Source organism: Corylus avellana, chromosome 2, assembly GCF_965113065.1.
Source record: "Corylus avellana chromosome 2, dhCorAvel1.hap1.2, whole genome shotgun sequence".
NCBI lineage: Eukaryota > Viridiplantae > Streptophyta > Magnoliopsida > Fagales > Betulaceae > Corylus > Corylus avellana.
Window position 1 is genome coordinate 24,395,045 of NC_142491.1, and position 15,152 is coordinate 24,410,196.

Genomic DNA, 15,152 nt, shown 5'->3' on the forward strand with positions numbered 1-15,152 from the left:
GGCCCAAAATTCCATTGTCGCTAGCTGGAGATGAACGTGACGTCGTATAAATTATGTATTGCATGATGCATGACCCATGACGCATCACATCTCTCCCTGGAATCTTATTCAAAAAGGGGATGGTGCCCAACAATACATGTGATAATCGTGGGGGCAGGGAGCATCTCGTTCTTCCTTGCATACAGGACTTTTGACGAGACCGCATCGCATCACATGCCATGATCATGATCATCTGGTTCTTTGCCAAACAGGAATTTCAATGACTAATCATCTACTGCTTCTAATCTCTCATGCCAGCCAGGTTGAACCATTGCGACTACTCTCTAATGTGCGGTCCAACTCGGAATCTGGTTGCGACACATAGGCTAGACGCGCCAATTCCCCAAATTCACCTAAATTTGGAAGAAATTATATTTATTCTTGAAAACGAGTTAAAAAGAAAGGAGAGAATAATCCTCTGATTTTTTTTTTTTCTTTTCTTTCTTACCTCTGCTCCAATTACTTAGAAGAACTTGAGTTTTCAAAATGATAAATGATACAGATTCAACTTGGGGCCAACTTTTTTTTTATTTTTTAACTTAAAAAAAATAATAACAAAATTTAAAATTTAAAAAGTTTCCGAAGCAATAATTTTTATTTTGGTACTTCTTTTATTTGATATTTTTTTAAAAAAAAAAAATTGTATTTTTATTCATAATAATGACCAATTTTTTTGAAAAAAATGGTCTGTATTATGAAGATCTTGTTGCTGCAGTTCACATGGACCACATCCACCCGTGCTCTCTTTATATATATATACAATCAGAATAATCAGCTCTCTCCAATGCAGAGCTGGTTTTCTCCCATTTTTGTTTTCCAAGCCTGAGCTCATTGAAACATTAATTAAGGTTGCTGGCTCTAAAATGTCTCAACCAACGACTGCAGTCCCATGGTCATCCGAGCTCTGGGACTGCTTCTCCGACATGCGTAGCTGTAAACTCCTTTTTCTTTAAGAGATTATATGAAAATTTCTTTTTTATTTAATTTCCTCTTCTCTTTTTTCCTTTTTTTTTTTTTTCCCCCCATTTTGAAGCTAATTAACTCTGTTACAGGTTTCGTGACATTTTGGTGTCCATGTATTACTTTCGGGCAGATCTCCGAGATTGTAGATAAAGGAGCATCTTGTGAGTAGAGCAGAAAGATTATATATATATATATATATATTAAGCAATATTAAGCTAAGAAATTAATTAACATTTGAGTTTTGTTTTGTGGAAATTTTTAGCCTGTGGTGGAAACGCGGCCCTGTTTTTCCTGATAAGTCTTTTCACAAATTGTGGCTTCTGTTACTCGTGCTTTTATCGTCAAAAACTGCGAAAACAATATATGTTGGCGGAGACCCCCTGCTTGGATTGCTGTGTTCATCTTTTCTGCCTTCATTGTGCCTTGTGCCAAGAGTATCGTGAGCTCAAGAACCGTGGGTTTGACGTGTCTCTTGGTAATTATATATATATCAAAAAATACAGTTGAAACTAAATATATAATGTTTAATTTAATTTTATTTTATTTGATTTTAATGGGTTATACATATTAAATCACCACTTAAGCTGATAAGAATTTGTAAATTTAATCACTTAACCATTACTTTAACACTCCCCTTCACGTGTGGGCTCAACTCTCTTTTAATAGGTAAGGCCCAACACATGGAACATTTAATTTAAATGAGGGGTGAATTGACGGGAGTTAAGGTTCGATCCCAGAATCTTTGGTTCTGATACCATATTAAATCACTACTTGTCTCAAAAACTTAAGTTGATAGAAATATGTAAATTTAATGGTTACTTAATCATTACTTTAAAAATATATCAATTAATGGTTGATTGGTTTTGGTTGTTGGATATGGTTAGGATGGCATGGGAACGCGCATTTGCACAATCAACGAGTACTGGCAATGGCTCCAGCTGTGGAAGGAGGGATGAAGCGGTGACGCTGATCATTTGCATGCATGCATATATGGGGAGTGTTATTTAGTTGGAATAATATTATAATATTTAACGTTGTACCTTCTTGGGTTTGCTTTGCTGGCCTCTCTTGTGTGTCCTTCGGTACTTTGGCTTTGTACGTATTTAAAATAAAAAACCTAGCTATGTCGTGTGCTAGCTTGTAATATTAATGTTTTAATAATTTATGTGCTTGTGTAATCTGTTTGAATTAGTAAGCGATCAAATATTTGATCTTTCACTATGGTCTTCTTCCCTTTAAGAAAGAAAGCAATTGAAGGCTTTTGGATCTTCAAATTAGTGCCCTACCATTGAGGGCTAATTGTTTGCTTCCCGTTGGCGTGGCGTAATCTCGTCCGTCGGAGAAGGCCAGTTCGAATTGGGCCATAATCTTGAACCGAAATGTCAAAGAAAAAGGACCATATATATAGTCTCCATTGCTTAGCCTACACTATCATGGAGGGCTGATGGTTTAATCTACATTTTATTTTTCTTCTTGGTCCCTTCCCTAACCGTAAATAAGTTTCATTATAGGGTTGGTCGGTGATGCAGTGTGACATAGTCGGTTGTAAAGACGGTGAACACAAGATTCACAACTTTTCTCCAAATCAATAATTCAACCAAAAAATTGACACAAAATAAAAGAAAACTAGTAATCCTTATTAGAAAACTAATAAAATATTCAAAAGCTTCCCTTTTGGTCTTTCGTAACAAGTATTTATAGCAAACAAACTCTTAAACCTAAGAGAAAAATGAAACAAGTCAGTTTAACAAAAATTGGTGTAGCTAATTCATAAGAGATCACTTACTCATTTTAACGAGTCTGAGATAAGATGAAGAAAACTAAAACTTCCTCCCTCGTTTGTAGGTGACATCGAGCGAGATAGCGAATGAGCAATTCTAAAAGTCATTTTGAGTATTTTTTAAGAGCTTATTTCATGTTTTACTTTTGTATGATGTTTGCTTACGTAGTTGCAACCCTTTCCACCTGTGAAACATATGTTTGTTTCACAATTTAGCAAGTACAAGATTGAGTTGGAGCTTGGGATCATGTGGAGTGAGATTGTAGGGAGTCATTGTATTTTAGCATTTATGAACTTCACACTACAAGAATTTTGCTCATTAGAGTCCATATTATTAGCGGCGACCCCAATGTTACCACTAATGAGAGATCATTAGCGGCGACGCCACTATTTTATTCACCTTGATAGGTGTTTAGGTTTGTTTCCCTAATTAATTATAAGTTAATTAATTTCAGAAGTACTGCTAATTAATAACTCTCCACGTTAATTATTCTAATTAATTAAATCTGGGGCATTGCAGTGATGGAGGTGAGGAGGAGATTGTACATGAGGTTGTAATTGAGGGAGTTAATATTGTTGATAGTACAAGGATGAAGGTTGATCAGGAGAAAAATATTCTAGAGTGAAGAGAAGCTAAGCTCGGAGAGAATTACAATTCAAAGGCGAAGAAGGTGGTTAAACAAGACTGGATAGGCATTTTTAACAGCTCCAACAACTTAGAGAAGCTTCAATATTTTGTTGTTAATTAACCACTTATAGAAGCTCTTGAAGAAGGTATAGCTAAATGGAGGCCAAGCTTAGTAGGACAATTTTTGGACAAGCCATTACCTAAATGAAGGTTTTTTTTTTTTTTTTGCAGCAACTAAGAAAAGGGTATAAGGAGGCGAAAATATGGCATATCGCAAATAAGCCTTTAATTCTTTGGAAGTGACAACTTGGAATGACTTTAGTAAACATTATGTTTTTGGGAAGTAGCGAAGAGTCAAGTCCAGTACAAATATCTACAAAACAAGTGGGTACAGTGAATTATATCCACTCAGATCTACGAGATCCCTCTCAAGTTCCATCAAAGAGTGGTATTTGATATTTTGTAACGATTATTAATGTTATTCAAGAATACTCTGAGTGTACTTTCTGAAAAATAAAGTGATCTTTACTTTCTCAAGTTCCATCAGAATCGAAAGAAAATTAAGTGACTCAAAATAGTCATACGGCATGGAATTTTGTAGTGGTGATTTTAACAAATTATGCAAGATTAATGAAATCATCACTAGACACCGTACAGTTAATCGATATTAAGCACTAAGCAGATTCCTTTTCATTTTTCTGAGGTTTTTTTAACCCACTAAGCAGATTCCTGTGCATTCTTCTTGGACCAATAATTAATAAAACCAAGGTCAAGATGAATTCACAACAAATAGATTGGACACCACCCAAACAAACAGCCATCCAAGCTATCCCATCGACCTCCGTGGCTGATGAAAGGAGCAACAAATTCGAATTCACTCTGGTTTTATTTGTAGTTTTCCATGTCAATTAATCTTTCTTGTTCTTTTCTTTTTCTTTTTTTTTGTTAATTTGTTTGTTGTTTTCTAATTGGTGGATCCGTAGGCCCAAAATTCCATTTTCGGTGGCAGCAGCGGCAGGGACCAGCTGGGAGATGAGCTTATTGCCAAACACAAGTTACACGAACACGACATGCATGCATTATATTGGACCACCTGGGAGATGTTAATTTCTCTCCTTACGTTTGCATTGTGGGGGCAAAAAAGCCTGATTCACCCCAAAAGCATTCTACAAGAGCCAAACTTAATTATATATATTACATGCAATCTAAATAATCAGCTCTCTCCACTCTCTGGTTTATTTTTCTCCCATTTATGTGCAAATTACCTGAGCTCGTTGAGACAAGGTTGCTGGCTCTGAAAGGGCTCAACCCAAGAGTGAAGAAGGCCTTTGGTCAACCGGCCTCTTTGACTGCTTCTCTGACATGCGCAGCTGTAAACTCCCTATCCTTTTATTCTTTCTTGCTTGAAGATGTTATATATATATATATATATATATATATATATATATATATATATATATATTCTATGCAGAAAAGAAAATCCTTGTGTACATATGGTGATTGAAATATTTGGGGTTTAAAACTAATTAATATATGCTCATATTGGTGTCCATGTGTTACTTAATTTTGGGCAGGTCTCTGAGATTGTAGATTGAGGATCAACTTAATTGTAAGTAGAACAGATAGAATATACAGACAATATCTAAAGTTTGTTAGAGTCCTAGTTAAATGAATAAATTCTATAAACTCTTTTAGTAAAAATTGTGATTTAACATAATATCAAAGTTAAAAATTCTAGATTTGAACTCTGACTTCGTCAATTCACGTGATTAATTAGTAGACTGTTATACGATTATCATGCAGGAAAAATTAGCCTTTGGTTATTTTTACAAGTACTAATCTAATAGTTAATTTTTACTATCACATAATCGAGTTGTATGATAGTCGTACATATAGCCATATATAAAGAACTTGTTGGGGTTGCATTAGAGAATTTAAAAGTATTTTTAACTCTTAAAAAACTGTGTCAAATAAAAAGTGGGTTTGTTTAGTAAAAACTTCAAAAAAAAAAAAAATCAAAATGCACTAAAAAAAAAAAATATATAAAAAAAAAAAAAAGGTTTAAATAAATAAATAAATAAAATATAAAAATAAATAAATAAAACTTTAAAAGCTTTATTTTTCAACATAATCCTATTCTAAATAGCATTACTCATGCAAATAAATAATGAGCTGCATGTCTATTTGTGAAAATTTTCAGCCTGCGGTGCAAACGCGGCCCTGTTTTACTTGATCAATGCTTTCACTGGTTGTGGTTTCTGTTACTCGTGTTATTATTGATCTAAACTGCAAAGACAATATATGTTGCAGGAGAGCCCATGTTGGGATTGCTGTGTTCATTTTTTTCTGCCTTCATTGTGCCTTGTGCCAAGAGTACCGTAAGCTCAGAAACCGTGGTTTAATTTTGACATGTCTGTTGGTAATATTTATCTCCCTCTCTCTCTCTCTCTCTCTCTCTCTATATATATATATATATATATCAATTGAAATACAATTGAAACTAAATGTTTAGTTTAATGGGTTATGAATGAACGATTGGTTTTGTTATATATATATATATATATGAATAGGAAGGCATGGGAACATACACATGCAGAATCAAGGAGTGGCGATGGCGCCAGTTGTGGAAGGAGCGATGAAGCAGTAGACTGGTGTTGTGTAGTGGGAGGATCTGAATTAAAGCAAAATATGCAGGCATGCATGGGGAGTGTTAATGTCGTGCTGCTACCTTATTCATTTATTTATGATGTTGAATAATAGCAACCTCTTTTGTATCCCATTGTCTTTGGCTTTGTATTTCACTAGGAAAAAATAAAAATAAAAATAAAAAACTATGTTGTCTGCAGGCTTATAATGCAGAATATATAAGTAGTAAGCCGTATGCTATAGCTTGTAATACTGTTGGAACTAATAAGTGATCAAATATTTGATCGTTTACTTTTTGTCTTCTTCCTTTTTCTTTTTAAAAGCAATTGATCAGGCCTTTGGATTTTCAAAGTATATACCCTATTCTTGGGGGCCAATTTTTTTTTGCTCCTCCTGTTAGAGAAGGTCAATTCGAATTGGACTATAATTTTGGGCCAAAATGTCAACGAAAAAGGCTTATATGGTTTCCACCGCTCAGCCTACACTTTATCATTGAGAATTGCTAGTCTAAACTACATTTTATCATGGAGGGCTAATGGATCATCCTATATTTTAACATGGAGGGCCGATGGCCCAACCTACACTTTATTGGATCGATGGTTCACATTATATATAGAAGGTCGATGGCCCAACCTAAATTTCATCATCGAGAGACAATGGCCTAACCTATATGTAATCAGACCAATGATCTGTATCATGGAGTTTTGGGGACTCTCAAAGCACAATAAGGAGATGCATCCCAAGCCCAATAGAAGTCCACAATTGATCTATGTAGATCATATTTCCAACAGCTTCATGGAAAATTTTGAGCGGAGGAAGAATGTTCTAGGAGATGGTACTTGTGATTCAATAAGTACTTGAGAGATCAATTAGCCTTTGCTTGAAGGCCACTCGAGCGAAAGCATTTGCTCCAACTATACGACTTTCTAATTAAAAAACTTTCAACTTTGTCTTTACAATTAAAAAAAGCACATGTTTTTCATATGCAAAGTAATACATGTTATTTTTCCAGACGTAGGGTTTAGAAGAAAACTCTATCCATGTAGAGGCTAACTTACTATTTAAAAATATTAAAAAACTATATATATATATATATATATATATATATATATATATATATATATATATTTTAAAAGAAAAAATAGTGACTTTATAACCACAAAAGAGAGATAATTGCATGACCACCTTTGTCCCGGTCAAAGTTGGCCACGCAGTAAAAAGGCCATACAAGTATACAACCACCTCTATTGTGGTCGAAAGTGATCACGTACGCGCAGCCGCCACATGCTATAAGTCAAGGGAGACCGCACAAACCCGCCAAATGAGGGGTAGGTGTGTATTCCAACCAGTGCAAAATGGCCACACAACCACCTCTCTACTAATGGTGGCCACACAAACAATCACTACAAAAAACGAAGGGTCACATGGGTGGCTCATTTACCAACGGGATTGGCTCACACCTTCAACCAAATTGTATCACGCAGTCCAATTTTTTTGTGGGTCACAGAGCCATTGAAGAAATTGTTTGCCAAGTCCAAATATTGCAAATTCACGCAGTTTTTCAAGTCCTCTGTGATTGGACTGTGCAAGAGGTTGAACCCCGAGGAGAGCCTTTCCAGCGATTGGAGCTAGCATATGGAATCCAAAGGAACAGTCCCTGTCAAGTTTTTGTTTGGAAGCTCGATTTCTATGACCAAATTGTCTAAGTTGCAAGTGATTCCGGTGAAATTGCACGGATTGGAGGAGTTCCCATGAACTGAAAACGTCGGTGGTTGAGCCCTGAAGGATTTGGAGCTCGTTGGATATTACACCGGAGAGAAGGGAGAGGAAGAAGCAGAGGCCGAGAAGTGTGTGGCGGCGACATGGTGACCCATGGAGGGTTTGTGACCCACCATCACTACTTCTTTTTTTAAAAAAAAAAATAAGGAAAAATGCAGTTTACCCCCTAAAGTTTCAGGGGTTTTGCAATTTTAACCCCGAAATTCAAAAATTGGCAATTTACCTCCCTGAAGTTTCAAAATTTGATAATTTAAACCCTCCGTTTGTTTTTTCTGTCTAAATGGACGGAACTCGACGCACGTGCTCCTCACGTGACTTTTTCACTCAAAACCTTCCAATTTTGCCTTCAATAATATTACACGATGACCCTCCCCTTTTCAACCCCACCCACACACGTTGCTCGACATTTTCACTCCAAACAAACCCACACACCCCCACGGAAGCACGACAAGGTGAAGAAGAAAGTTCTAGGATCTCGTGCTCCTAGCCCAGTGACAGCAACGAAGTCCAAAAGTTCGCCATCTCCTCTCTTCGCCATTTCTTAAGAGGTATCTTTAGATTTCAAAATATTAGATCATCTAATGTTTTAGGGTTTTGTGTAGAGAAAAAATTGGGGGTTTTGTTGGAATATTGATTAGGGTTGTTTTTGTTTAGGGGAATATTATATGCCTCTTATTTATTCTTCTTTATTATGGTTTAGCTTCCAATAAACATTACTTTTTCATGCTACAACGATTAATGGATGAACGGTTGTAAGCACTTGTAGCTTGGTTGGCCGTGGTTATTTTCTATGGTCTGAGGTAGTAGTTAATAAAATGCTACCTAATTAATTAAATAAGGAGAGGAGCAGACAAAGCTGAACAGTGTAAGTCCGAAACCCAGGCTGAAATAAGCTTCCTACACTCTTCTCCTTCTCTAATTATTTTCCCAAAAAAAGAATAGCGTAGGTTTCAGAATACGTTGGTCACATGCATGCATTATTACCCATTTGAAATGTGATCAACAATAAAACAAATGTGGAAGCGGACTAATTATGTATTACTATATCATGTAGAATGGATACCTCAAATGAAGGTGCAAGCTCATTTGGAAGCTCATTTGGTTCAGCTCATAGCAATAGTTCATCTGCGGCGCAGCGCGTTTGCTTCTGCGAGCGGCCAACTATTGTCAAAACAGCTAACACTGAGAAAAACTTTGGAAGGAGGTTTCTGAGTTGCGAAAACTGGAAGGCAAGTACATGATATTTTATGTAATCAATATATGAACTGTCATTGTTTACTGCTTTTGTTTAGTTTATTCAATTACTTTCGATTGGTAATTGTTAGTTGTAATGTGTTTTGTAGATTAACCAAGACTGTGGTTTCTTTGAATGGCTTGATCCTAAAATGTGCTCCTTTTGTAAGAAGGTGGTACATCGTTTGCATCAAAGGCACGAACATTGGTTGAAGTTGAAGTTGGGAAGGTGAGAGCAGAACATAAGGAAAAAATCGTGCAGCTGAAGACAGAAATGGAGAGTGAAGCTCGGCATATGAAGGAACAACTGCTGAATGAAATATCTCAGTATCGTAAACAACTCGAGATTGTGGACATAAAGATGAATGTAATGAAGAAGAATTACCTTATAATCATTGTATGTTCATGGATGGTAATGATGTGTGCATTATTCATGTTGTTATTTTGATACATTCCCAATGGTCACCACGTCTGCAAATTAGGTCTTGTGATGCTATCCTGAGGCTGGTCGTCATAGTTGAGCTGGTGGATCGTAGTGTAGTTTTTTGTTGTGGTTTTATGATATGTTAATATAATTACCAATGTGTAGTATGATAGAACTATGTAGTCGTATGTGAAGTTATTTTGTTAAAGACATTAGTCGATATGTTGGATGATGAATCCATTAGTCTCATAGGGATTTGTTCACTTTAAATACATTAGTGTCATGTGTTGTTTGGAGGATTTTTTTCAATTTTTTATTTTTTATTTTTCATTTTTTGGGTTATGAGCAATATGTTGTTGCCACGCGTCGACCCTAAGTGTATAAGCTAAACCTTAGAAGCTTTTCATAAATCAGGGTTTATTTAATCAGAGTTATTTTGTTTTACAGGTATTAGTCCGTGTTTGATCATGAATTTGGCAATTCCATTAGTCCCACGTGAGATTTGTTTAGTTAAAAGGCATTAGTCTCATGTGGGATTTGTTTAGTTTAAGGGTTTAGGGTTAAATCGTAAACCCTAAATTTGACCTCAACCCTAGTTTAACTCCATTAGTCCCAAGTGCGATTTATATTGCATTATTGTGTTGAAGATCGGGGGGAGGTGTGTTCAAGACCTTCCAACGAGTATGTAGTACACGATATAGTGTTGAAGACCTTATTGTGTTCAACACCTTTCAATAAAGATCCTCAAACGAAAACAACATACGAAAACTACCAAAGGTATAAATTTGATTAAAGATACTCATATAAAAACAATATACCAAAAATAATACAAAAGCTGTACATTACATTGAAATATCCTCATACAAAAACAATAGACCAAAAATTCTCAAGCTTTACATTACATTGAAATATCCTCATACGGAATCAATAAACGAAAAAAATTATCAAGCTTTACATTACCATTGCAATATCCTCATACCAAAACAATCTACCAAAAATAATACCAAAGATGTAAATTACATTCAAACATCTTCATACCAACACAACATACCAAAAATACTACCCCTGCTGTAAATTACATTCAAATATAAATTACATTGAAATATCCTCGTACCAACACAAGATACCTAAAATAATATCAAAGCTGCAAATTACATTCAAATATCCTCGTACCAACACAACATACCTAAAATAATACCAAAGCTGCAAATTACATTCAAATTTTCTCATACCAACACAACATACCTAAAATAATACTAAAGCTGCAAATTACATTCAAATTTCCTCATACCAACACAACATAACAAAAATAATACCCCTGCTGTAAATTACATTCAAATATAAATTACATTGAAATATCCTCATACCAACACAACATACCTAAAATAATATCAAAGCTGCAAATTACATTGAAATATCCTCATACCAACACAACATACCTAAAATAATACAAAAGCTGCAAATTACATTCAAATATCCTCATACCAACACAACATACCTAAAATAATACAAAAGCTGCAAATTACATTCAAATTTCATCATACCAACACAACATACCTAAAATAATACCCCTACTGTAAATTACATTCAAATTTCCTCATACAATAACAATACGCAAACTACATACCAAAACATGTCATTGTTTTGGACTTAGCAACCAACATAAAAACAGCATACCATTGTACTAAACTTAGCAACCAACACACCAAAACAGCATACCATTGTACTAAACCATTGTACTAAACTTAGCAACCAACACACCAAAACAGCATACCATTGTACTAAACTTAGCAACCAACATACCAAAATAACATGTCATTGTACTAAACTTAGCAACCAGCACACCAAAACATGTCATTGTACTAATCTTAGCAACCAACATAGCAAAACATGTCATTGTACTAATCTTAGCAACCAACATATCAAAACAACATATCCTTGTACTAAACTTAGCAACTAACAAACCAAAACGACCTATTTACATGTCATTATACATAACACCTAACATACCACAACCAACATCGTAATAATTTACAAATATAAAACATCTCTGCCTATGGCTCCCAATCTGGATTTTTTCGTTTCATCTCGGCCTCCATAATTTCTATTCCTTTTTTTACTGTTGTCACAATGCGCTTGCCTTTCACTTGGTTTGACGATGAAAAAGCATTTGCACCACCTTTGCCTGCCACAGACGGCGTTCCACCACCCCTTGCTGCCCCACCCCTAGTTGCAGTTGATACAGTTGAACCACCTCTTGTTAATGGGCATTTTCTTACAGATCCTGAAATTTGGCCACCCCTAGTCAATGGCCCTCTTCTTGCAGCAGTTCCAGTTTCACAGTCCTCTTCAGTTAAGTCAATGTGTATTGGGCCAGTGTTTTTTTTTGGAAAAACTGTGACAAATACCAGCTATTCGATCCGAATGGCGAGTCCTTGTTGCAGGCCCTCCTATGGACAACTTAGGAACTAGTAGATCATCTAGATCATCTGTTAAGGGTATAAGTGGCTCACCCCATGATGGAGGTAGTTCAATGCCTGCACCAAATCCATGTTCAAGTATAGCTGGTCTACGTGGAGATGAGCCTTTGCCTTCATTAGCAACTCCAGCTGTAGGTGATACGCCCTCTTCATCAGCAGCTGCAGGGGGGTGATACTCTTTCTTCCACACCACCCCCGGGGGGTGGGAAATCTTTGCGTACATGGGCAAATCCGGGGGGGAGGGGGGGTGTGCTCTCACTCGTCAACAAGATGCGGGATGTGGATTTCCTTTCTCTTGGAATGTGCACCAACACTTGTAGATGCTTTGCTCTTTGATATGCCCTTCTTCTTTATATGTAAAAAGAAAAAAGAAAAATAAAACAAATCAAAAAATAAGTTATATAAAAGACAATTATGAGGGTTCAAAACAAAAAAAGAAAGAGAAATCATTTGTTTGAGGTACTGTTTTTAACTACCTTAAAAACAGTAGCTGACTGTGGACCAAGTAGTCCACCACACAATTTCCTAAGTAAAGACATTTCCTGCTAAAATACAAAATTTTTTTTAGCACAATTGGAACAACAACTTGTTAAATGGTGGACTACAATAATACCAAAACACTTAACAAAATAAATACAATAATACGAAATAATTAAAGTACCTTCTCCGTAACTTTTTGTTTCCCTTTGGTCCCTTTAGGTGTACTGGAACCATCCCTTTGTGACTACACACATAAGAACAAAAATATATTTAGTATCACAAGCATACCATGTATAAAAGTAAATAAATACGGAGTCCTTCAAGTACCTTCTCCAAAACTTTTTGTTTGCCTTTGCTCACTTTAGGTGTACTAGAACCAACCCTATGTGACTGCACACATAAAAATAAAAATAGGCTTAGTATCACAATATTACCATGTATATAAGTAAATAGGAACTCCTTCCACTACCTTTTGCACAATTGTTTGTTTGCCTTTGCCTTTTGTCGCTTTAGGTGTTTTCAACCCAATACTTCGCGACTGCACACACAACATCAAAAACAAGTTTAGTATCATGTATAACAACGAACTATAAATATTATAAAACATATCTTTATTAAATATGAGCTATATGTATGAGAAACTTACAATTGGTATATCCGACTTCTTGCTATTAGATGCTTCACTTCTATTGGTTGGACATGCCCTTTTATTGTGTCCAACCCCGTTACACTTCCCACATTTCATTCGCGCTCCGTACTTCCTCATCCGATATGGATTTCTTAGGTCCCTGCTCTCATCGGGTGCCCTTCTCCTTAGCTTCTTTGGTTTACCCGGGGCAATTCTTCCTCTTGGAGGCTCCAACTTATCATGACTTGTTTTTATCCACTGTTCCTCATTGGGCATTGGGTATATTACTGGAGCATATGCCTTCTTGTAGACCTCAATAGTAAAGCACTCATCAACATAGTCTTCAAGGTCCCCACAATCATAGAGTATAGCAGTCACTGCATGGGAACATGGGATTCCAGTAATTTCCCACTGCCTACAACCACACCTTCTTCTACCAAGGTCTACCACATATTGTCTATTATCCGGACAAGTAACTTCAAACATAGAATCACCAGCATACTGTGCAATGCAGTCAATTGCTTGTAACCCAATTTCTTCCAACTTTGCAACAATCCTAGGGGTTAACTTCCCAGTCAATTTCTCTATCCCTTCCCTTTTAGCTTGATATCTCCGCATCAGCTTCTTCCGTATCATCTCCAACATGGTCAACATGGGCTTTTCACGAGCCTTCAAAATATATGAGTTGAAACACTCATAGATGTTGTTGACTAGGAGGTCGCACTTTGGGTAGTCACTAAACCATGCCCTAGACCATGTACTAGGGTCAACCTGACTCAAATATTCATATGCGGCTTCATTCATCTTCTTCAACTCTTCCATATGATCATTGAATTCATATTCTGTGTATGAAGAGGCTGCAGACCACAACTATTCCTTCAGTGCCAACCCTCGATGCCCCCCAATGTCTCTAAAGTTGGCATATAAATGCCTAACACATATTTTGTGATCAACCATGGGCATAACAACCTCAAAAGCTGGCATTAGACCCTACAATATATATATATGTTACCAAAACAATAGTCAAACAAATTGCATGAATATTTAAGTTGTGAACAAGAAAACAATTTACCTTCTGTCGATCTGAAATGAATGTAGGCCTAGCATGCCTGGCATGGGTACCAAGATCAGAGACAAGGGTTTCAAGGAACCAGATCCAGCTGTCTTTAACCTCGGCTTCGACAACCGCAAAGGCAATTGGGTACATGTTGTTGTTCTCATCCCTTCCAACTGCAGAAAGGAGTTAGCCCTTGAATGGTCATTTTAGGAAGCACCCATCTACCCCAATGATTGGCCTGCAACCCTCCAAAAAGCCTTTCTTCATGGCTGCCAAACAAATATATAGTCTTCCAAAATTTGGAGGCAAATTTGGGTTTGGTCTGTCAACTTTCATAACAACACAGCTTCCACTATTAGTATGCCTCAAGGTTTCACAATAGTCCCACAACCTCCCATATTGGTCCTCAAGATTCCCATACAATCTTTGTTTGGCCTTCCTCCTAGCTCTGTACATCATACTTGGGTTCACATCAACACGTCATTTCTCCTTCACTTCATGTTGGATTACATCCAACAGCATGTTGGGCTGAATCCTAAACTTGTCAATGAGATTCTGTGCTATCCAAGAAGAGTTGACAATGGTGTTTCGGTATTTTCGACCACATATGTGTTTAGACTGTACTGATCTTACTTGAAATGATTCTTCATCAGGCAACTTCCTTCCATACACCCTGTACTTACATTTCGCATCCCTGCATACCGCTACACACCTCATTGTTTCATTTTTCGTAAATTTGACATCATTTCTTCTCTTCACATTGTACACCCTCACAGCTTCCCTAAACATTTGAATGTTTGAGAATTTCATCTCAAGTTGAATGACTGGATCCACTAGATCCATAGCATGAAAGTCGACTGCACGTGCAGATTGTGTTTCACAATCTTCATCACTGATGACTGGCGACGCAAGTATATCACTCCTAGCCATTTTGGAGTTGTCATCATCATCATCATCATCGTCACTGTCACAAGGCGTCTTCAAATTACGGCTACTGTTATCCCCTTCACCTCCG

At 36.5% G+C, this 15,152-nt stretch overlaps 2 protein-coding genes across 2 annotated transcripts; one reads left to right on the plus strand and one right to left on the minus strand.

The window, feature by feature from the left end:
• Nucleotides 1–882: 882 nt before the first annotated feature.
• LOC132168003 (cell number regulator 2-like) lies at nt 883–2,070 on the plus strand. The gene is made up of 4 exons (XM_059579060.2): nt 883–972; nt 1,092–1,163; nt 1,265–1,477; nt 1,887–2,070. Exons 1-4 carry the CDS (start codon nt 903–905, stop codon nt 1,964–1,966), a joined length of 435 nt encoding a protein of 144 aa, XP_059435043.2. The 5' UTR covers nt 883–902; the 3' UTR covers nt 1,967–2,070.
• A 10,157-nt stretch (nt 2,071–12,227) lies between these two features.
• LOC148587539 (uncharacterized) lies at nt 12,228–14,473 on the minus strand. The gene is made up of 7 exons (XM_088512671.1): nt 14,153–14,473; nt 13,099–14,070; nt 12,922–12,990; nt 12,780–12,842; nt 12,634–12,696; nt 12,449–12,514; nt 12,228–12,320 (listed from the first exon to the last, which is right to left on the minus strand). The coding sequence occupies exons 2-7, from the start codon at nt 13,900–13,902 to the stop codon at nt 12,228–12,230; spliced, it is 1,158 nt and encodes a 385-aa protein (XP_088368797.1). The 5' UTR covers nt 13,903–14,070; nt 14,153–14,473.
• Nucleotides 14,474–15,152: the final 679 nt, after the last annotated feature.